The sequence below is a fragment of the Tinamus guttatus genome, unplaced genomic scaffold (genome assembly GCF_059628265.1).
Source record: "Tinamus guttatus ecotype Peru unplaced genomic scaffold, ASM5962826v1 Tinamus_guttatus_pri_ptg000060l, whole genome shotgun sequence".
NCBI lineage: Eukaryota > Metazoa > Chordata > Aves > Tinamiformes > Tinamidae > Tinamus > Tinamus guttatus.
Window position 1 is genome coordinate 1,158,968 of NW_028288594.1, and position 23,747 is coordinate 1,182,714.

General features: G+C 37.4%; 1 protein-coding gene across 2 annotated transcripts in view; it reads left to right on the plus strand.

Moving 5' to 3' along the window:
* Positions 1-752: 752 nt before the first annotated feature.
* LRP2 (LDL receptor related protein 2) overlaps positions 753-23,747 on the plus strand; it is a 109,460-nt gene continuing 86,465 nt past the window's right edge. For both annotated transcript variants that reach the window (XM_088519452.1, XM_088519451.1), the window contains exons 1-4: positions 753-964; positions 16,749-16,856; positions 19,107-19,229; positions 22,857-22,973. In XM_088519452.1, the coding sequence (XP_088375578.1) occupies positions 871-964; positions 16,749-16,856; positions 19,107-19,229; positions 22,857-22,973 (442 nt within the window). In that variant the 5' untranslated portion in view covers positions 753-870. The remainder of the gene's footprint in view (positions 965-16,748; positions 16,857-19,106; positions 19,230-22,856; positions 22,974-23,747) is intronic.

Genomic DNA, 23,747 nt, shown 5'->3' on the forward strand with positions numbered 1-23,747 from the left:
TGCAGGCCTGATCTTCCAAAATGCTCATCCTTTTCCCAACACTGCAATATCAGGGTAACTTTGTCCATGATGGTAAGCACTGTTGTACCCATGTTAATAGGTGTATGGTTCCTGAAATGGCAACAATACCTGAAATGCAGGCAGACATTTCATATATACTGTATGCACTGCTGGAGGGTTAGAATTAGAGTAAGGTGTCTTCCTTTGGTATCATAGCCAAAGCACTTTTATGAAACTGTCTGTCTCCTGAGAAAATGCAGAAGTAAATTTTATTCCTACAGTTTTCCTATGACAATATTTCTGGAAGGAATACCAAAAAAAAAAAAAAAAAAAAAAAAAAGTTCAAAGCTTTATCCTACTGCTCTAAAGAAATGGATGGTGGGTTTTTTTTTTTTTTTTTTTTTTTTAATGAGAAGTATTTGTAAGGCTTAGTTGTCAAATGCACTTCTTTGCTTGGAGCATGCCTTTGGGAGGTGTTTTGTTTGCCATTTGAAATCCCCCCCGATCCGCTTGAACTACAGAGTGTGGTGCCAAGGTGCTCGTGTAAAATCACTGAAGTGCAGGGCCTTGGAGGCTCCTCGCCTGTCCTGCGAGGGGTAGGAGGGGCAGAGCAGCCGCTGGCTGCAGGGCCTGGAGCGCTGCCTGATTCCCGCATGCTAGTTCCGGGGCCGCTGGGTATAAAGAGCTTTATGCAATGTCTGGAGGGTGGGAGTTTATAGAAAACGCGATGTCTCAACAGGCGAACACGCCTTTCTTCTGCAACTAGCGGGATAAGGAAAAGACACCAGGCTCCTTGTGGTGCTGCTGGGCAGATCAGCATCCCAGAGTTGAGCTGCAGGTTTCTGAAGGAGCTGGAACCTCCAAGCCCAGATGGGACCTCACCATCGGATGGACGGAAGAGCAGCAACTGCTTGCAAAGTGCTTATATTACTCACTGCATGCATAATGCAGGCTAGTTGCCAAGGTAAGCACTATGCTCCAACCTTTCCTGAATGAGACCTGCTCACACCATGAAGAGCACATATCTGTCCTAGGGACATATACGAAAGAAAAAACCTAAAGTAGCTGAAGTAGAGGGCTAATAGAGGAATTGATTCGAGGGGAGAGAAGTTCTTTCTGTGAGCCATTTGATGAGTTTAATTTCTGTTGAGGAAAAGGAAGCAGTGCCTTTAAAAAGACCTCAAAACCCCATTGAGTCTTTTAGGTTCACTTCATCATGGTTTTAAAATATCGCAGGATGTCTGCATTTTTTTTTTTCCTGATCGTACAGGGTAGTAGAACATAAATGTTAAATTTGGAAGGGCAACTTAGATTTTGCAACTCCATGGTCTAAACTCACAGGTAGTTTTTACAGAGATATAAGTGGTCAGCTTTCCCCATGGTAAGTACTGCTTTCCTCTCTCTGGATAAGGTGCCCTGCAAAATACTCACTACAGGGTTCTTCAGTTTTTCTATTCCTTTCCAGGGTCCTTGTACCCTTCTTGCTACTGAAGTGTATATGTATTTTTGCAACCTGCAATTCACTTGTGTTCCAGAGCAAGTTTGATAACTGCTAAAATTGTATCTGTCCTATGTTTTTAATTAGGTGTGCATAGGCTACAGTATTTGCATACAAACATGCGTAGGGGGAATGCTGTGGACAGGTTTGCGTACGTGTTGGATGAGCAGTCCTTCGAAAAGCTGTAAGAAAGAAACAGATGCTTAGCCTGGAGCACAATAAGCTTCCCTCCCTCGGTCTCAGACACAGATTTGAAGTTGAGAGAGGGAGAACTTTTTCTTTGGGCATTGCTGTTGCTAGGCGACATGGGGGAGCATGTGACTGTGGAGCGGGCTGAGCCCCAGGCTCTGCTGCCTCCTCCGGGGCTAATCTGGCTCCTGGGGATGGAGTAGCTCTGTCTCTAGTTCCTCTTCCCGGGCTATCAGTGCTGCCCCTCTCCCCCTCTTTGCACAAATTAATTGCCCTGCAGTGATCATGCAACCTTTCTTTTGGAGTAAGAGTGGCTGAATCACACTTCCAGGGCCCTGTGTACTGATCCGGCAGTCCTGCTGATGGTGTGTGTGTGTGTGTGTCTTATTACGTGTGCGTTCAAATTGTTAATCTGCTTTCTTTGCTCAACTCTTAGTTTAAGCTCCTTAGGCAGAATCAAGTAAGTAATTATACAGCAACTGCTGCTAGCAGCTCCCACTTCTGAGCAGGGAAACAGGAGATAGCTAATGTGCAGCAGGAGCCCTGCAAAAGCTGTAGCCGGGGAGGTCACACTGGGCAGAGAGTTAATCCGATGCACTATTATTTTACATTGGATTGAATGGGAGCTGCAGTACTGTTTTAAAGGTACTAACTATTTTGGAAACATTCAAAACACATGACAGGATAAGAGGAGGAAAACCTGAACTAGAATCTGTAGGCAGTGGAAGCACAAAACTTCTCATCTGCTGTCTTTCTCCCCACCTCTTCTCCCTGGCTCCCACCCTCTTCATTCACAGCAGAATGAAACAGTATAGTTTTAGTAATGGAGAAACTGATACTAGTAAAATCTCTGAATAGGAAACTTGGCCACACTGTGGGTTGTAATATTGAAATATTTGGTGTCTTTAAGTCCAGCTCCATGAATCTTGAGATGATGTCTGACTAGTTTCTTTGTCCCTCTCCCCCAAAAGCAATGAGAGACCCTTGAAAATAAATCTAAATGTCCAAAGAAAAATGAGGAAAATTGTATTATCTTTTCTAACACTCATTATTTTTAAAACTGTTCCCATCATGTTTTTGAGCATCTGAGGTTAACAGTACCTGAGTATTGCAGTATGAACCGGATGTTTCTGGAAGTACTCTGCCTCACCTGAGCACTTGCTCAAATGCTAGTATGATTCCTATGTTACTCATCTAATCCCAAATTTACTGGATTTAAACTTACCTTTTATAAGCTGGGTAAAAATACTGACTCTTGTAATCAATAGTAAGATAGGGCCTGGTTTTGCAACTTTTATTCTTTATTTCTTGTTACCTGTATGTTAACTGTTATCAGAAAAGATTGCAAGGGGAATCCAGAAAGTCACCTAATTAAGCGTCGTGTCAAGAATGCATTGCAGGCCTAATGTTCATGTTTGTTTAGAGGAATCCCAAGGCTCTTCACACTAAAGCGCGGTTATAAACCGTAAGCGCTGCATGGATGTTGCACCCTCAGCAGTTTTGTAGAGGGTAAATGGGATCACTAGGACGACTTTGCAGTTGAACAATGAGTTCTTTGGTGTTCTGCAAAGCTTACCAGGTCTGCATACTCTTGTAGTGTTCCACGTAGCATCTGTTATCGGGCCCACTTTATCTAACATGGAAGGCCTGCTTTACTGTTTGTGATGAGGCCTTAGTACCTGGGAGTGTTTGAAGTTTTCCTGTTCTTATTGGATCTCTGCCAGAGGAGCTGGTATTCATAGAAACCTGAATTCTTTTTTGCTTTGTTTTTTTTTTTTTTCTAAGAAAGAATCCTTCTCTTTAGACACAATATACTATATACATTATTTGCAAATATAGTCTGTTTAATATTTCTACAACCTGTTTATTTCAGATCACTTAAACTTGCTCCACTGTTGCTTTTTGGTATCCCTTAGGTCCCTGGTGACCTACTTTCAATAGAGATGATGTAAATCATGTACTAAACAAATGTATTAGTATTAAAATAATACTAATCGTTACATAACTTTGATAATGATTTTTGTTACCAATTAAGTTAAACTAATACAAGCTACCAAATATTTCCAGTCTCACCTTTTTAAAGCGTTGACATACTTGAACTGACTTTTCGTTCTGCTACAATTAATTGCAAAGTAACAAACTACTTTTGTAAGGCCAGGCTTTTTTGTACTCTACAACAACATTTAAATTGATGTAATGTTTCTTTTTTTTTTCCCCTCCTGTTTCTAGTGGATGCTTTTGAGGATCTTTTTATTTCTGTATGTGTCATCAATGGTGGTTGTATATTTTCCGTGTTGATATAATTTTTGCCTAAGCTTCCAAACTGTGGGAAATGCAGCTGGAAATGTAAGCATTTCTGTTAATGCTTTTTCTCATTACTAACATGGTTGTTTATTTTATGTTGCATTGAGTTAAGATGACAGAGGATGACGACTTGGTTGATTTCTGATGCACATATTATTGTTTCTTTTCCAGTAACTCATAGTCTGCTGACTTGAATGTTTCTGTCGTGGTCACTAGAAGATTTTTTTTTTTAATGATTTTTAAAATTATTTTTAAAGGAAGCAGATTCATCCATTCTGTGCACATCTTGATAAAACATGATTTGAACAGAAAACTTACTGTAATACCAAAATAGTTATTTCAGATTTGGTTTACATTTCACATCTTTCCATTGATAAGTCATCAGCTGAAACCCAACTGAACCTATGTGATGTGAGGAGGTCCTGTCTGTCTCTGAGATCACAACGAATGTTTGCGTGACCTGATGCCGGTGAATGGAAAGGTGCAGCAACTGCAGGGAAGAGCTTAAGCAACTATTGCTCTTGCCAAATGAGCATGGAGAAAGAGGCGCTTCCAGTAAATATTGCAATAGTGCAATCTTCGAGTTAGTAATGAGTGCTTTTTTCTTTTGCACTTTGACTTCACTGATGTATAGTGACATTGCAGGCCAGAGTCTGTATTTGTACTCCCTGGGTACAAAGCTGTACATGTTGACATGACTGTTGAGCCTTGTCCAAAAGATTGTGTCCCTGCCAAGTCCCACTATTTGAAGACCTTTCCAAGGGACAGAAGATTTGGAATTGATGAGAGGGGAAAAGGGAAAGTAAGAGAATGAGCATACCAGTGCAGTCCCTGCTGCACGCAGCCTGTGTGCAGGGGGGTTATCATGATCCTGCGCTTTCCTGGGTTCCATTGGTAACGTGCTCGAACAACATCAGGAGCACAACTCCCATTCAGTGTCTGTCTGCCTGCTTCTAAACTTGCTTCTTTCTTGAGGGCTTGAGAATTAAAAATATGTATCAGTGAAATGTTACTTGTGTTTTAATGAACAAAAAAAGATATTTCTATGCAATGATAGCAATTGTTTCAGAGTAAGGTTGTTTGTAATGGGTCACTCTCTTTCAGTACATCTCTTGAATCTTCTTAATAATTTACTCTTTCTGTTTTGTTAAGCAAAGCATATCAGGAATTTGCTAAGTAATCAGCTAAAGTGAAGAGTGGGACATTCTCTGATATTTTAGTTAAAAATTGAAAGTAGTAATTGGATGAGACATGTTTAGATTTAGGTCCTTTGCCAACTGCTAGAATTACAGTAAATAATTAAGCTACAGGAGTGAAGACAAACAGAGACAGAGCATCTAAGGAGATTTCAGCTAAGATAGATGTGCAATGTATGCAATGCTTCTATTTCCTTGTAAGATAACCCAAAGATAACCCAAAACCTTCTTTCATATATTGAGCTGATTGGAAATCTGAGCAATGAAATCCAACTGTAATCCAGATTTACTTTCCATGTGTTTTGCAGGAAATGAGCAAAGATTCATTTGGGGGAAAGGTAGAATGCAGTTTCATTAAAGCCTTTTAATTCTTTTCCTTTTAGGCTTTCTGGATTGACATGAAATCAGTCACAGTATTCTGAGCCTCTCCCACACTGTGTGCTTTCTTGCACTGTTGGTTATTGCCAGATCAAAGACCACTGATGTTTGTTTTTATTTCCTGATTTTTTTTTTAGGAACAAACCTGGCAGTTTTCTCTCAAGATTTTCCCTTTAACCGAATAATTTTTTGTTTAATTGAGCAATAAGCATTTAAAAAGTTTTAGAAATTTCTTTAATCTTTTATTGGATAAAATGCCATTCAGTTTTCTTACTAAATCTGTTTTAGATCTGAGAGCTTGTGAAAACTCTTCGGATTAAAAAAAAAAACCTATGTAAGTTGGGATCACATTATAGTGCCTCTTTCTAAGCAGACATTTGTAATTGTTTCTCATATTTTAGAGTTCTGCTTAAGAAGTTCTGGAACAATGTAATACTTTGGGAGTTTTGAAAGGAAATTACCCTTTCTAGAGGATACTGTTGAAAAACATTAAAGGTCTAATTAATGATATCTATGCAAGAAAAGTCAGTCATTGGGGCTAATTAGCTGTGATAATCAGATACCTTAAGTGAGTTAACTTCTGTTAGCTTCTTTTTAATAGTTTATATTAAAACTGGCAAATAAAGGATAGTGCTGTTTTTTCAGATTACTTTAAAATATAACTTCTTCACAAAATGTAATAATTATACTTTATTCTTAAAGATACTGTGAACCATTTCTACTTGAAGACACAGCCTCAGTCTAGCCAGTGCAACTGCACTGATTTCAGAGAAATTACTTCTGAGTTATATTGACCTAAGCAAAAGAAAGATAGGATTCAGTCAGTGAAGTGAGGAGTAAACAAGGCTTTTTATAGCTTATCATTGTTGGAGATGGTTTGAAGTCCACTTTATTTTATTAACTGCTTTTTGGTCCCTTAACTCAGCACATTTTTAGAACAGTTTAAGAAAATTAAGTTTAATGAGTAAGCGTGGGAATGATTAATGGGACGGATGGCCTTTAGCGGATCCCTAAGCTTTTACTGATGGTTTCTAGCCTTTTAATGTTTTCTTTGTTTTGCAATGCTTGAAGTGGATTAGAGATCTAAAGATCATTGTTAAAAGTTTTCTTTTGCATTACTGAAATGTCATATAAGAGGTAACTGATTTGTTTACAGTATGGATTGTTATATTTTGACAAGAAGGTCAAGGTCAACTTTTGACAAGGTTTTGACAAGAATAAATTACCTTTGTTTAACACTGAGAGCCTCAGCAGAAGGGCACTCTTTGCAGCGGCAGTTATTTTATTGTGCAGGCAGGTCCTGACGCTGTATTAATCTGCATAGAGTTGAAGAATGGGGGTCCATTCCCATATGGAATCCCTTTGATGGGGATTGCAGGTGCATGCTTATGTGGATCAGGGAGTAATGGGGTTTGAATTGCTTTTTTCTTCTTCTTTTTCTACAAGAAGGTTGGTACGGTACACAAGATATCTCAGGAATTGGTATGTTTATGTTTAATGCTCAGGTAGTGGTTTTCATCTTCTAAAGCCATTATGTACTTCAAGTCAAATAAACATACCATAGAAGGCATAGTTTGGTTTGGTGAAGCATAGGGCCTTCTACACAGATATATAAACTTACCCAAGTTTGCCCAGGAGGAGGATATTTTCTGTGTAAATTTCAGGTCAGTCAACAGCAGTGGGAACTTCCATTTAGGTTTGACCAAGCTCTTGTTGCTGTCAGCGCTGTGTTCCTCCTGCTACCTGCTCTGTGTTAGTGACACTGCTCGCCAGACCTCTCAGTGAGCTGCAGAGGAAAACGGAGCCAGGCCTAGAGATTTGGGTAGGTTCCTGGTGGCTTGGCAGCACCGGAAGGGTCCAGCAATCAGAGTTTGTACAGGAAGCCGGCCTCAGCATTGAATGGGAGAAAGAGAGGAGTTGGAAAGAGGGAGAGAAAGAGAACTCTTTTTTTTCCCATGGTGGTAACTGTGGATTGGCTCAGATGCTGATGCAATCACTGTTTAAAGCTACCCTTAAGCACATATTAAAGTTGTTTGGCTAGCATGCTCTTTAAGAGTTGTCTGCTTGAGCTGTTATGAGCCCCTGGTAGTACTGCTAGAAAACCTTTGCTAAGGTTGTTTCGTGTAAACAGCTGGCTTGACTCGAATGGGACTGCTCATGTGCTCATGTGTTCAGTTTGAGCAAGCTGGAAGGGCTGTGCTCAGCCTGCGGTACAATAAGTGAATTGGACCATAACCAGGAACTTAGAGTACTGCTGCATGTTTTATTGTCTTTTTCTTTTTTGCTTTACTAATAAAAACAATTTTTACTGCTGTGAGGCATAATAGGTTTTTAAAGCTATGGCTACTTGAAACAAATGAGCTAATAATGCATTTGAAAGGAGTGACAGAGCTTCTGGTGTTTTCTGCATGACACCATCAGTATGATACTTTTTTATCAGTTTTGCAGCTTTTGAACTTTCTCCATCAGGTCAGTCACAGAATGCACTTTAAAGCCTGGCCTGGCTCATGGAAAATGAGTTGTAGTTCCTAATATTGTGTAAATGTACTATTTTTTTAAAAAAATCTTTTTATTACCAGTGCAGTATATGAAAGGTATTTACTGGAGTGATTAAACTGGGTCTGCTTCAGTTGTTAATCTGGGCCTTGACTAATTTTGATTGGCCGAATCATTAGAAAGTCTTAGTTGTAGATCCAGTCCCTCCATGTCATTCTGCTCAGGCAGGAGGACCATCTGCTTCAGTGGGAGTTTTGCCTGATAAAGAGGGCAGCAGCGACAATCGGATTTCTGTGGCGCTTACAAAAGAAGTGATAGCCGTTTGTGGAACTGGTATTATAACTGTGGCCATGCAGAGCCTGGGTGCTCTCATTCTCCCAACGATGCGAGGCAGAGCGGGAGACCCGCTTTTCCTGCTCTGCTCCTCTGTGCCTGGAGAGGAGCTTTGTGTAGCCAACATCATCTAAAGGATTACCTTGAATGCTATGGCAGTTTTCCATTTATCCTCTTCTGATGATTTCATCATCAATTTATATGTTGCATAGCACTTTTTGATCAGGCAGTAATACTGAAAGGAAGGATAAAAAGGTCATTCGCTTCCATGGTCACACACTGGAACTTACTGAGAGTAAGTTTTGGCGTTGCAGTGGCTCATCTGCTTTCTGGAGAGAATAACTGACTTGAATGCAGCTCCCATCTCACCATGGGATTTAGTTTGAGAGCAAACAGCACATTTGGTAGAAAAATTATTTTAAAAAATGGCAATTTACTGAGAAGGTAGTTCTCTTTGGTAGTGCATCTGGCAGACTTGGTTATGTACAGTATGGGTCATCACTAAGTTGTTTAAGCACTGTTTTTTTTTTTCTTTTTCCACACTATATTTATATAATTATAAATACTTCCAACTCCTGAAGACTTACATGGAAGAGGGAGTATGACATGTTCAATATAACTTTTATTTACTTTATCATTAGAAAGGAATATCACCCCTCTATTATAATTAGCCCTTGCATAAAAGGATTATTTCTTACTCCTGATTTAGGACTAAGTATATAATAAAAGCCAGCTTGCTGTGTTTTAAAAAGTGTATGCGCTGAAACAAGATTATAAAGAAACTGTTGTTTTTGTTAGTTTGCCTATCATCCTGGGTGACATTAAAGATACATAGTATGGATACATGCTATTTGTGGGCATGTACAATAAAAATGGTCCTACTTTTAATTAATTAATTTGTGTTTCTAGCTTAAATAATTTCATTATATTACATATCTTTACAAATGTTTCAGTCTTTATTTTTACCTAGGATGGCTGCTTTTAAAGTGATAATGTGGAGACCATAATCGTTTTGTTCTGAATATGAGAGCTGAAAAAAATATACTTTTCAAGTTGATTTTCTTTTTGGTAAGAGACACATATATAACTTACTGAGAAATTAGGAACTTGTTTTTTTAATTATTAGTTCGTATTTATACTTGAAAGATGAAAATTAAATCAATTTGTTAAAAATGTATTTATAAAATGTTTCTATTTTTGTTTGGGTGCTTGCATTTGTTGCTTTTTCAATTAAAAAGCTAAAGTAAGGTGGAGAGGATGAAGATTATGAATATCTTTAATGTTGCTAGGAAGCATTTACAGTGTCATTCCTTTGAACTTGATGTCTGCAGGAGACTTGGACCCTTTTTTCTACTGAAACTAAGCTTTCCTGCTTAGTTTCAGTAGATTAAAATTCAAATTTCTTTAATTCTTGGGTTTATGTAAAGGCATTAGCAGAAATAAATCTATGGTCCTTTTATGACTGTATTGAAACATCTGAAAAGCCTCCTTCCCCCAAATATTTTAACATAGAGTATTGTAATTTTAAGTTTTTTTTTTTTTAAAAGAGTTTGCGTGTGAACATTATTAAAATGAGCTCCAGTGCAGTAGTCTTTAAGGTGATTGCAGGTATCTTTAAGGTTGATAAGTGTCTGTAGGTGCAAGAACTTGCAGAAACAAAGTGCAGAATGGGCTTTTGGAATCCAAGGTGTATTCCTGTAGATTCTGTGCCATTTCTTGCTCTGAATTACATTGGAAGAGACTCCTTTCTTCAGAATGAATCTTCTTTTTTTTTTTTTTTTTTTTTTTTTTGCACTGATAAAACATTCCTTCTTTGCAAGTGGTTTTGGAAAAGAAACTGCAAAAACCTGAAGTTGAACAGGGATTTCTAAGTGCATACTGAAAGATCTCAGTAATAAATTGAAAGCATACTTGTTCATTTTTGGTTTTGAATTTTAATGTGTTTTTTTTACTATAAATTAGTATAAATTTTTAGTAGTAGCAGTAGGGTATTGGGATCAACTTTGGCATCCAAGACCTATTAAGCAGAACTTGCGATACCTGTTGTTCCACTGAAATCAAGACACGATGTAATCACAAAATCTGTTCTTTGAATGTGAAATATTTAGCTCATTTATTTAAGATAGAAATAGTTCCTTCATATCCAGGTGGGTTTAGAAAAAGGAACAGAGACAAAACTTAATTCTCCATTCTGTTATCACTTCTCTCACCCTTCTTATACCAGCTGTATTTATAATCCAGTAATACTTAAAATTCTACATACGAGTGGATTTGTAGGGAGAGAGTCAGGACTAGAAGCATCGTTTTCTGCAGTTTGTTGGGAAAGAGCTATTTTAATTAGGATTTGGAAGCCAAGTTCCTTGGCCTAGTTAATGCCAGTGGAAAACTAAATTTGTTATTTTTCAAGTTCAATCTTTCTTTTTCTTTTTTTTCTTTTTTTCCCCCTCTAACACAATCTGTTACAAATAACAATTTGTGTTATTTGTATTTCAGAAAATTTTCTAAAATTCGGTCTGAATCCTTTCTTGGGACCTAAAGAATGCATAATAAAACAAACAAAAAAGTGTTTTTCCACATGTACCACAAAATTAAAGAACCTATTGTTATGTGATGTTGTTGTATTCAGAAGTATAAATGGATTCAAAATCCGAGTAAACAAGTTTGTGAAGGATAGTGCAGTGGAGTGGCTGGCTAGTACTCCTTTCACCACCAATCACTTAAAGGTTGGAGGGCCCTCCATAGGATGGATCAAGGTGTAGATATCCCTGCTAAACACCCCAACAAAATCCCATGCCCCTCTAGTGCACCGTGACTTCCCGGAGTCCTCCTGCAGCACAGTGGAATATGTGATGGTGTAAGGAAGAGCAAGACAGCTTGGCCTTTGTTTGCTGGCCCTGGGGCATGCAGGCGAGTTCCAGTGCCAGCCATCCTCATGCTGCAAACTCTCTGGGGTAAGACCCTCCTTTTTGTGAGCACTATTTGTACAGTGATAGGCACAGAGTCCCTCATTAACTATGGAGTCTGTAGATACCATCTTACTGAAAATCTGGTGATAAAATCTGGTTGGATAGTCATGCAATAATAGATGCTGCCCTTCAGGCACTGCAGCTCCTTCTCTTCAGATTGTTTCTTGACTATTCATTTTTCCATATATAAATCTATATACAGAAATTTGCCAGTCATGTGAGCTAAGTGCAGACTCATATCTGCACTGTCTTTTCTTAGATATTCTCCGTTAAAGTCATTCTGTAGTATAGACGAACTTGCAAACATGTAGGCACAAAAACATGAAAACATTTTCTGTACTGCGTGTTCTTGGGGAGTGAAAATAAATGCTCTTTTTTCTTTTGTAATACTAGTAAATGATAATTGGATCTGTGGTTGTTCTGTTGTAATTTTTATTGTCTGCAAGGTTAGCATTAAGTATTAAAGCAGTTTGCAGATCACAGAAAGATTGAAATAACAGAATTAAATAGTGCCTTAAGGTAAAAATGTAGAATTTTATATGATTTTGTCAAATTAATTCAATTTTGCTTTGTAGTTTACTTAATCTTTGTTCATTTTTCTGCTGTTGTTGTTAACAAAACATTACTTCTCATTGATGGGGTGTTTTACAAAAACAAGTGAAGTTTTCTGCTGAATTACGGATTTTCTTCTTTCTTTGAAAGTGTGGGGGAACTGAGAAGGAATTTGCAAGGTTCAGGTTCACCTCCCTGAGCATTCCAAAACCTCAGGGTGTTTGAAGTGTAATTAAGCTAGGCAAAAAATAGGTCATCAAAGCATGTGAAAGTACAGGTATATCTCTAGAATTCTACCTGCAAAGCCACTAGAGCAGACTGTATCTGTGCATGTTATATTGAGAGAGCGAAGAATACCCTTTATTAGAACGCAAAAAGGGAGAAAGGAGAAGTTGACACTTTTTTGTGTATGTGAAATTTATGTGGAGGAGATTTGTAGCCTGCAGCTTACACATTGGAAAATTGCACGTATATTAAAGGTGGAACTGTTTAGTGGAAAAAAAAAAATCACTGCCCTGGAGAACTTTATTCCTTTAAATGTAAAAAATGTGTTTTGCAAGTTGATTCCTGACATGCAAGACATTTACCATTTAAGTTTCATTTTTAAGTTGAGAGTTTGAGTTGTAAAATCTACCCTGGTTTTAATACTTTAGATCTTTCATTTAAGCTTAACCCTTGTAGTTCACAAAGGAGTTATAATTATAAAATACAGCATTATTTTTTGGACTGCTCTTTATGGTCAGAACAGACAGTCACAATGCCTTTAAAATCTATGGATGATACAATACTAGTTCTGAAGATGTTGATCAAAAATGAAAGTATGAAGGACTTCAAGGTTAATTTGGCAGATGAAGAAATGTTTAAAAGAAAACTGAAAAAAAATAGAACTGTTTAGAGAGGAACTGAATAAGAGGTGCCTCAAGTAGTATACTGAATAAATAATGCAGTATTCATTTCTATTAAGAGCTGAATGTAAAATATTGTTTTTAATGTAAGATGATTGAATTTAAACTTTAGTTCTCAATCTAAATATTTATACACAGACATACTGGGGCAAACAAAGCACGGAGAAGGTTGGGTGGACATAATGCACTGCTTTTCTGCTTAAGACTGCAACCCTGTGAATTAAAATCCTTGTGCTGTGAAATGCCTTAAGCTATTAACCTCTCTTTCTTCTGACAGTGTTCCCTATGACTTAGTGTGACATTCATTTCTGGCATGAAAGTTGACTACAACCTCTGGTGGCTGTACAGTTTGGCACTAGTTGACCTTGATACTTTATTCTTATGGGCTTTGTTCTCTCCATGTACTGCACCAATGTAATTTTTCTGTAACTGTTAAAGACAAGTGAATCTGTGCAAGTTTACACAGGTTTAAATAGAACTGGATATAGTAGCACTTGTGTTGCAGAACAGAAGGTAATTTTACTGAATAGTACATCTTTTATGCAGAAGTTGCATTATATACTTTGGTAAGAATTACATTTGTTTTTAATAACTAATTAAAAATTAATAAGGTATTTTGTTTAGTTAATTGTTCCCCCAGACATTTGCTCTGTCAGAATCACCTTTATGTTGCTTTATTCCAGTAGAAAATGACTGCCTGTTGTAATCCCTCTGTAGCTAGCTTCATCTGAGCTGGTGATATTACTCTTGTTTTCACCCAAGTAAACTGTGAATGGTACCTGTGAGAATCCCAGGTGCAGCCATAAAAGGTGTGGTGACAGAACTAGCATAAAGCCAAAAAATAGCAAATATAGCAAGAAGTTCAGGCATAGTGCTCTGGGATATATTCTTCCAGGGAGAATTTTGATTTTTAGTCCTCTTTCTTCAGTGCTAGACTGATGTCTGTTAAAGGTGATATTGTATGTTTGGTTTTTTGTTGGTGTTTTCCTGAATATTGAACAACTGAAACATACTTTTTCATTAAAAATTCTTCTTTTGTTAATGCCCAGAGAGTCTTTTTTATGTATGTTCTGCTGTTTTATAAGTTCTGTCACGTATCTTTCTTGTCTTTGTTCTAGTGGTTTTCATGATGGTAGAAGGCTAAAAAAAAGAGTTATTGTAAAAATAAAGGAAAAGCAAAATATTAACTCTTTATTTTTATTTTTAAATTTTATTTTAAGACTTTCAAAAGTCACCTAATACTTTTCTATTAGCACTTTTTGAGCATGCGAAGGTAAAACTTTAATTGTTTCACTGTTTGTTTCTAAATTCAGTGGTTATTTCCTGCTGGAATCCTGCTAAAAGGATTCTGTTTGCCTGAAAGAGGTGTCTGGTTTTATCAGCATCTGTCAGAGTAAATCAGAATTTCTAAGGAAATTAGCTCGTTAGTATTAATTTTTGGCAAATGTCTGACTGATTCATGAACTACCTTGCCGTTTAAAAAAAAATTAGTTACTGAAAGCAAATTCTTCCACAAGATTTCTAATTACTAATCCTTCAATGAATCTAGGTTTCAAATAATGTCAGTAAACACAAGTAATAGCAATAAACAAGAAGATAGCCCTTTTGACAGTTCCTTCCTTTTACTGAAATACAGGTGCTGCAGGCTTGCATTTCCTAGCATTTACCGATGGTGAGAGTCCTTTTGGACTCATTTTTCACCTGTGGGTACTAGTCAGTGCAATGTCTGCAACATACTTCTTAAATGAATACCTCTTAAAATGGATAATTAAATTCATAGCAAATAAATTGCTGACCATCACGTATCATAAAATTGCAGTACCTCTAATTCTTCTGTATTACTTTCAAGAACTGTATTCTGTATTTTAATGAATTAGCATCGTTATTTGATATCTCATTTTCTTTGTTCTAAAGATAATTAATTTTTCTTGTTTTCTTTCTTTTTTTTTTTTTTCGTAAAGGCATTGCAGAGTTCCTTGCCTTTGGTTATAAGTCAGCATGAAAGGTTACATTTGAAAGACTAGTGTCATAATTACATGGATTATATAGCAGGTCTGCTGATAAGTTGTATAAATGAACATTGGTACGTCACTGAACTGTGTGTAGATCTGACCAGCTTAAGCCGTAATTCTGGAAGTATTGATTATAGAGTGTAGGAGAACTGCATTTTTAGAAGGTATTCTGTTAAAATAGTTACCATTTCTGATACTACACAAAGGCTGCTGTGTTTATAATGCCTTCTAGAAAGTTTATCAGCATTATCACCTCATTTTTATCATTATAAGGGTATGTTTAAATGTAATAACTTCATACAAGATAGGCAAAGTAAATTAGCAGTATTGTACATAGTACTTAAAGTGTTTTTGACTTATTTGCAAATGACAATGCAAATCATAGTGTAATTATTTCACATGTTTCTTGTTTAGACATCTTTTTCATTAGAAATTCTAAATCATGTGGATGTTGATTTATTTTTCTGCTATAACTTTTTTTAAAGAAGTAATTGTGAATATTTCTGTGGCTTTGAGAAGCAATAATCTACCAAGTGTGCAAAAAAATTTAGTTTTTACTTTACATAGTAATTCAAATAGATAAGTGGTATTACATGTGTTGTGTTTATTAGAGCTGTAGCTAGTAATCTCATGTGGAAATGTTGCTCTGTAGGGCAGAACTCAGCAAGAGGGCCTGGGATTCCAGAGTGAACTTGTACATTCCTTCAGGGCATTTTTGCAAGGGAGGTTGTTGTGTTTTAAAGGTAGTTGATAAGAGACCTGCACCACCAACCCCAGGCCTGCACCACCAACCACCATCATGCATTAGTCTATAGAAGGTATTTGGGTGAACATACTCCTGTACCACTCCGTACCACCATTTATTCAAGTGAATTTTTGACCATTTGCAGGATACATTATAAATCAGGATGTCACTACCAGACAATCAGATTTGAGCATTCCTTGCATAAAGTAGCTTGCCTATATCCTTCAGGAATACATCGCTTAACTGTGTTTATGTGACAGTGTTGATATGTCTGGTCTTACATGAAAGTTAGGGTAGCATGTTATTTATGTCATGATGAATTCAAAAATAGATGTTGTTCTTTATATATGCTGAGGTTATCTACTCTGGATAAGTGTCTTACAATAAAACTGTATCTTTCAATTATTCTATGGTTATTAATTAAAACGGGATTTTTTTTCTTCAGATTTGGTCTTTGCTACTGTGTCTTTTTTTTTTTCAGTTTTCCCCATCTCAGAGGTGCTGACAAGAGATTACATGAAACAGAAGAATGTTGAGCCTAATTATGCTATAGCTCATTGTTTTGGGGACCCATAAAGCTGTTCACTCCCTTTTTATGAGGCAGCAGTCACAATGGGAGACCAAAACCAGTGCATTTTCTCTCTCCCTTGAGACTGCGAATTTCATTAGAGGGGTCTAATAAAGGCGTGATCCAGCTGCATTTACATCTGGGATGAAGGCTTCCTTATCAGGTCTTAATCCTTCGTACGTCAAGCAGGAGGGAATGACAGACGGCTAGTTTTTGAATAGCCATAGATGTATGAAAGCTTAAATTCTTTTAACATTATTTGCTATTCAAACTATTTGAAGTCAATTATTCAAACTATTTGAGTCAATTTGCTATTGACTCGAGACAGGCCTTCATGTACTTCAGAGGAGAGACTTTATATGCTCAGATATTATTAAAAGAACAAACCCAAAGATGATGTAAACAATTTATAATTTGCCCCAATGGTTATTTTTCTAGATACCTACTCTTCATAGTTTTTTTCATGTATACATTATCACCATGTTTTTCTCTCATTTTCCTGTGGCAAAGTAATGCTAAATTGGAGTTATTTGACAGAAATGCACTCCATCGTCTGTTTTGATGTGCTGGCCCTGCTAACCTGTGTGTTACCCTGTTTTATCACAGGATGTGAACGAGGGCAGTTCCGCTGTGGAAATGGTCGCTGCATTCCAGCAGACTGGAGGTGCGATGGAGCCAGAGACTGCTCAGATGATACAGATGAAGCTGGTTGTCGTAAGTGAAACAACTGTAGAGCAACCTTTTTATAATATGAGAAATACTTAGATCCCAGTGTGCTCAGCTGCATCTGTGATATGGTAAGGAAGAGAAAGGGGGAGCAAATTCCTGGTTACCTGAGGTGAATAGAGAATCTGTTTTGAGTCATGTCTCTTGAGACCATTGGGTTTTTAGTAGGAGTCAACTTCTAACATCACTTAATTAGCTTTCTCTTCAAAACCTGAGTGTCTAATAATGCTTTTTCTTCTGATGAGTAGTGAGTTAGGTCCTAAGTAGGTTTAGAAATGTCTGTCGTTATTGCATTGATCCTGAATATTGGAAATATGTACAGTGACAACCAGCATCACTTAAACTCTAAATTTTGTGTCTTTGAAACCACAAGCAACATGCTCTGCCTACTGTAGGTCGAGTCCTGGGTAGTTGTTTAGGGTGGTGCTGTTATCCTCTGTGCCAGCAGCTCAGACAGCTATCGCATTCAGGTGGGGTATAATATCTACTCACAAAGCTTCTCACAATCTGAATGTCAGGACATGCCGAAAATGAAGAAATTCCTTCCACTGTTTTCAGAAATCTGCCTGCATTTTGCTGTCTGCATTAGAGTTCTTTGAGATTTTGTGGGCTATTGTACCTGTCAAGCCATTCATTTGTTAGTCTGGATTTTGCCCCTCAGCTGATGCAGAGTGAAAAAGACTGAATTTATACTGATTCTTTTCACGCTGGATTGTTTCTTTGCTGTTTGACCCATATAGAAATTGGAGGTCCTTCCTCCAGCCTGGTAGCTTGATTTGTTGCTTAACATTTCAGCCAGTCCTGTGAATCAGTGCAGCTCTGGATGAAGAATGCCTCAAACTGTAGGGAAATGTAGTGGTTTCCTATAACTTGCCATTTCTGCTAAGTTTTGAATTGAAACTGGAAATAGGGAGCAGGGCTTTGGCAAACTGTGGGTGAAATTCACACTGACTCTGTGAAAACTTAAAAACTTGGCACTTAGTACATTTGGCATAGTTAACAAATGAGGGTGAGTTGTTTTCATTCTCATACATGATATCAGTTTGGAGGATGAAAATAAAACTTTCCATTTTGGTCAGTTAACTGTTCTTTTAAAAGATAGATTTAAGCCATTAAAAACTGTCCTGTGTTTAAAATTATAATACAATATTGTTCCTTGATACTTGAAAAAGGAATCCAAAATTTGTGCATGAAATGTATCTGTTTTAGGTGTTTGATTTTTGTCCGGAGTCTTTACCTCTAGTATGATTTTCTACTTTCCAATCTCAAGTCTGTATAAAGCCTTTTGAATTTCTCCAATGAAAGTTTTGTTTATTTGGACAGCTGTGCTTCCGTTTTGTTCTGTGAGCACAGAGTGTTCCTACTTACAGCACAGCAGATGCCAAAATCACCATCTTGAGAAAGAAGATCATGGAGACCACAGTCTGTCTGGTGGGCTGTGTTGTGCTAGTACTTCTGCTCAGGATTATTAACTAGGGATGGAGCAAGCTGTAATACAGCTAGTTTCAAGCACTTATTTTGGCCTTTCTCCTCCAATGGCACCTCAGGAGGCTATTTGAAAAGTCCACACTGACGTTGGAATAACAGCATTCAGGTTGTTCAGAACTTCACTCATTTCTGCTTCATGAATGCATAGAGGAGAATCATGAACTTGTTTTGAAAGACCTTCTTCTTTAGTTCAAAAGCTGTAAATTTTGTGCAAGAGCATTGAAGTCCAGGATGAAGTACCTAGGCAGGACTGAGAGCAATTGAGCAGACTGCTGGGAACCTAGGGAAGCTGGCTTGACACCACATATAAAAGAAGAAGAGATCACAGAATGGTTGAGGTTGGAAGGGACCTCTAGTGATAATCTAGTCCAACCCCCTACTCAAGCAGGGACACCTAGAGCACGTGGCACAGCGTTGTTTTAAACAATTTGAATGATACTTCTGGAGGATTCTTCTCTTTTACTGACCTCTCTTCTTGAGGAGCTAGTCTTCTTCCGTGGGAAGGTATAAAACTTAAGACTCATACATAGGACTTCACTAAACTGACATTAGCCTTTGGAAATCCTTCTGCCTCCCTGATCTGTCCTTTTTCTTTCTGTCAAATACTTCATGTGATTAGTGGAAGTTAGTCAGTTGACACCGTAACATTATGTCTCTTTTTTGTTGCTTTTGCTTGTTTGCTTTTAGCTTTCTTGAGAGCCCTTTCTCAAATGGCTGTGAAATAACAATCTTTTCCCTTACTTGTGCTAGCACAACCAACATGCGAGGGAAATCAGTTTCAGTGTTATACTGATGGTGAATGTATCCCACAGTCATGGGTTTGTGATGATGAGGAAGACTGTGAAGATGGCTCAGATGAACATCAACAATGTCGTAAGTATTTAGGGCCTAATTTTATACCGGTTTTGTGATACAAGAGGTCATTCATGCAGCAACACATTGATAATGTACAGAAACAAGTCTGCTGTAAATACAGTTTTTACCAGAAGGTGTCCTTGAGGTATAATTTCTAGAAATGAAATACTCTGAAATTTGAAATAAATGAAATCTCTGAGTATGCATCTCCAGATCTTGGAATCAAATTACTGATGTTTCAGTTAAAAATAGATAAGAAGATAAAAATACACATTACACATTAGTTTTATGCTTGATATGAATTTGGTAGTGTGAAAAATGGATACATAATTCTCTGGATATCTAAATATTCTGTCAGCGGCAGAAAAAGATGTTTCATGCACTGCATACTAACATCCATGCTAGTATCTCAGAGTTTAAGAAAACAAAACCAAAAAAGATACAGAATCCAAGACCCCAAACTTTAGGAAATATAGAAATTTCTAGGAGAAAAAGGAATTATCAAGCAGTTGAAGTAAATATTGATAAAGATTTTTGTATCATTTTCAGTGATACTATTGAACTTGTTTTTTAAAACAAGAGTGATTCTTTCTTATGCTCAGACCCTGGTGTGAGATGAAAGTCTAGTCCTAGACTAGATGAAAGTCTAGTCTAGAAAGTGATCTTAGATAAGTTAATCTTAGTATATCATCCCTATTCGTATTTCAGTTTAGTATGTTTCACTCTATATTAATCATGTTTGAATTGCCTTTTTTTAAACTGGAGAATATGAATGTTCTCTGTATATTTTAGAGCAAAGAAGTCAGCTTAACTGCAATAGCCATATTGATAGTAGGATATAAGATATGTTGCTTGATTTTGGAATTTAGTGCATAAACAGCTTAAGGGCTGCCTGTTGGTTAAGTATGTGCCAAAGGGATGAACAGTAAACTGAGGCGATTTTGGCACCAAATTACATTCTCTGCTGCATTGTATGAAAGGGGAATAGAAGAACAGTAGTGTTCCAAAGAACCAATTTTCTGCTGCTTCTAATACTAGTAGATACTTTGTGACAAGGATAGGATTCATTCATTTTCCTTTTTGGTTCTATGTAATTTTTGGTTAATTTCTTCAAGCTGCCTGAGTGGCTTGGAGCTCCTAAGTAACCCCCATTGATTTGGGGGAAGTTCACAGGTTTACATTCTGGAAGAACTTCACTCACAGACGAGACGTGCTTTTAGATCTTGATGTTTGTTCCCACTGAAGGTGAAAAAATGGAGCTAAGGTGAATTGCTTTTTGTTCCGAGTGAGCCAGTACATGTCAGCACATTCACTGGTTATGTGTTAACTAAGGAAGACATAAAATGCAAAACGAACAACAGCTCTGAGTTGACTTTTGAATTAGGTCCCTGTAACTTATCATAGGTCTCCATGTACTCATTAATCATGGGTGTTATGGAAAGGCTCTTTCAGTAAATGCGCAGTGGCATCATACTGCTGCTGCTGTTTTTGAGCCATCTCCTGATGTTTTTTCTTTTCCTCTAAAGGGACTTTTTTTTTTTTTTTAATCTCTGTGCTTGGTGGTCCTGATAGAGCTTTCCATTTTTGAAATTTCTGAAGTTTTTCCTGAGAGCCAGCTGGATGACAGTACTGGAGTCACACATGGAAAAAGAACAAAATGTGAAAGAACAAAATGTGATTGACTTTATTCTCTTTATTTCCTAATGATTAGTAACCCCAAAAGCTGGTTTTTGGGAACACTGCCGACAGAAAGAGGAGTAGAGAGTCCCTGCAGAGTGGCAGACCAGGAGCCGGCATATAGACTGGACTGACACTTAGACATACATGAGCCTGAAAGAAACAATAGTGCAGATGACAGAAAGGAGGAAAAGTTAGCATAACTTCACCCTTCAGCTTAGGTCTTTACAGACGCAAGGAATTTGTCTAAGAGTAGAAGACAATTTTAATTATGCACTCAGAATTTCCATGAAATATGTGGAATCAAAGTGAAACTATGCAATTCTCACTGACACTGTTGTCACAAGGAAAGACAAAGAAAAGAAAACAAAATAGTTCTTGGCTCTTTTTTAGTTATGAATGTGGAATGTACCTAACTGTTGAGGTCCTGACTTTATTGAAAAGTAGGGGCTTATCTACAACCTCACTGTGTTTATTTGGTGGCAGATCATTTCTTGTTAATATGTAATATGCCTGGGTAGTTGACCATATAACTTAGAACTAGTGACAGTTTTGTCCCAGGAAGCAAAATAATACAGAAAACATTAAACTATGAGAACTGATAGCTTGAATCTTTTAGGCAAAGTAATTACAAGAAGATACTTTTTAACCTAGAGGTCATTTTTCCCCAAAATCTCTCTGGGAGTGCAAACTTCATTTTGATTGCAAAATTGGTACTCCAATTTTGGTTTTGAATTTAGTGAATTATATGCTAGTGTAAGGGAGAGGGTGAAATTTTCCTCTTAGAAATTAAGCAATATTTGAAGAAATTACTTTTTGATAAGTTTCAGTAGTGCTCTTGTTGATGATAAATAGCCTCTGTTCTCTATGCCTGGAGAATGCAGGGTAATAAGCAGAATATACTGAAGGTAAAACCTTAAGAAAAGTTTTTAACGGAGAACCAGATTCAGGATTCTGTATCTTTTGAGCTGAAACTCAATGAGGAGATATGTTCCAAGGAGCTGGCTTAATGTGCTCTGACCATTAATGGTTGTTCAGTCCATGGGTCCAAAGCACATCTCCCCAAATTATTTTTGGATGTTCGATCCTCACCATCATCAATTGTCTCATTCTAGAGATCCACTTTGTTATGGTCCCTGCTAAAGTTCACATAGCCAGTGATTGCTGCAGGGAGCAGGGAAGCATTTAGTGACTTTTTGCATTTAGATATATGTTCTAATGCATGCAGTTTGTGGGAGACTTGACTGGATCAATTTAGGTCCTATAGTGTCTTGTTGCTCAGTATTCTAGCACCTGATTTTAATAAATCATTCAAGAAACATAAATGCAGTGGTGTGTTTATATGCTTTATTTTCACCATATACAATATAAATTCACTGCTAACTGCAGTTCAATTTCATTTTATTATTACATGAAAAGTATAATGCAGTATCACTCGAAAATGGATTTAGGTCTTATTAAGCTTACGTAACATTCTGTATTGCTGAAGGATGGATAGTAGGCAGGGATGTGAGAAGATCAGAAGTGTTTGTGGAAGGCTCTCTCTATTCCTCCCTCCCTCTTAAATTCCACCAGGGCCGTGTTTTTTGAACAGTGTGGTAAAATTGTTTTTAAGTTTCGTAGTATTTGATCAAAAGTGCTAGAACCACATGACATCATCTGCTGATACTGTATATAGGACCAATGTCGTATGGTTTTGTCAACCTCTGCAGTGCAGTGAAACAGTGGCCTTGCAGGGCTGCAGAGCTGTAGGCCCAGTAGACCTATATTGTCTGCTGTCTACTTGTCAATTATTCTTTAGTTTTCCTGGATGCACCAAGGCACAGGAGGAAAGAGTTCTGTGTTAATGTTTGTGAGAACTAAATAATTAAGAAGAATAATTAAGAAGAAAGGAAAACGAAAAGTAGTTTTCTTGTGTAAAAAATTTTGGTTGATGTAGAGCTTCATTGAGAGCCTGTTTTTTTTCAGCGGGAAGGACGTGCTCAAGTCAGCAGTTCACGTGTTTGAACGGACAGTGCATCCCGAGTGCGTACAGGTGTGATCGAGTGAAGGACTGCACTGATGGAACAGATGAAAGAGACTGCCGTGAGTCTTAGCTCTTAGCACTAGATCTGGTTTCATTTCATCTCCCCTTAGCATTTTAATCAATCTGTAAGATTAAAGGGCTTGTTGACAGACAGAGTAACCACAATATGTTTTTTGTTATTGCAGTTTTTTTGCAGATTCTTTTGTGTATTAGAGCTAATACTCTGATACAGTTTTATTGTGGCAGGGCTTGAATGCAAACTGCAGCCATGGGCTCAGGGTTTCTTATTTGTATCTTAAAAATAATATATTTTTGGAATGTATTATTGGAAAAAAATCACCACCTTTAAATGACTTAAAGCCGTGGAAGACTCAAAGCTAACTTTGCATGATGTTTTCATGTTCTCTCTGCATACACCTTCCTGAGATCACTGGTAGCTGTAACCTGTACAGGAAAACAGAATTTGACCCAAATCAATTTTGTGAGGACATTTTACCCCTTTTAAACATATTTGTGTTCTAGCCTGCAACTTCCACTGAAGAGGAGGAGGAGTGGTGTGCTGTATTCAGATAAGACTTTTTTATTGTGTTCACAGAACACAGATGGACAATTAGTGTTTTCAGTCCATCTCTCCCAAAGCTAATGCAGCCTGACTTTCTGGAGGCAGTCTGTCTGGGTACAGCCTCCCAAAATCCTGCCTTACATTGAATACTGATGGAAAGCATTCTTGGCCACAGAACAGAGGTCATATATTTTCAGGGGTGGTTTTTTAATACATAAGTAACAGCAGCGTGTGTGACATGTCAGTTCATTGTTGGTATTATGGAGACACT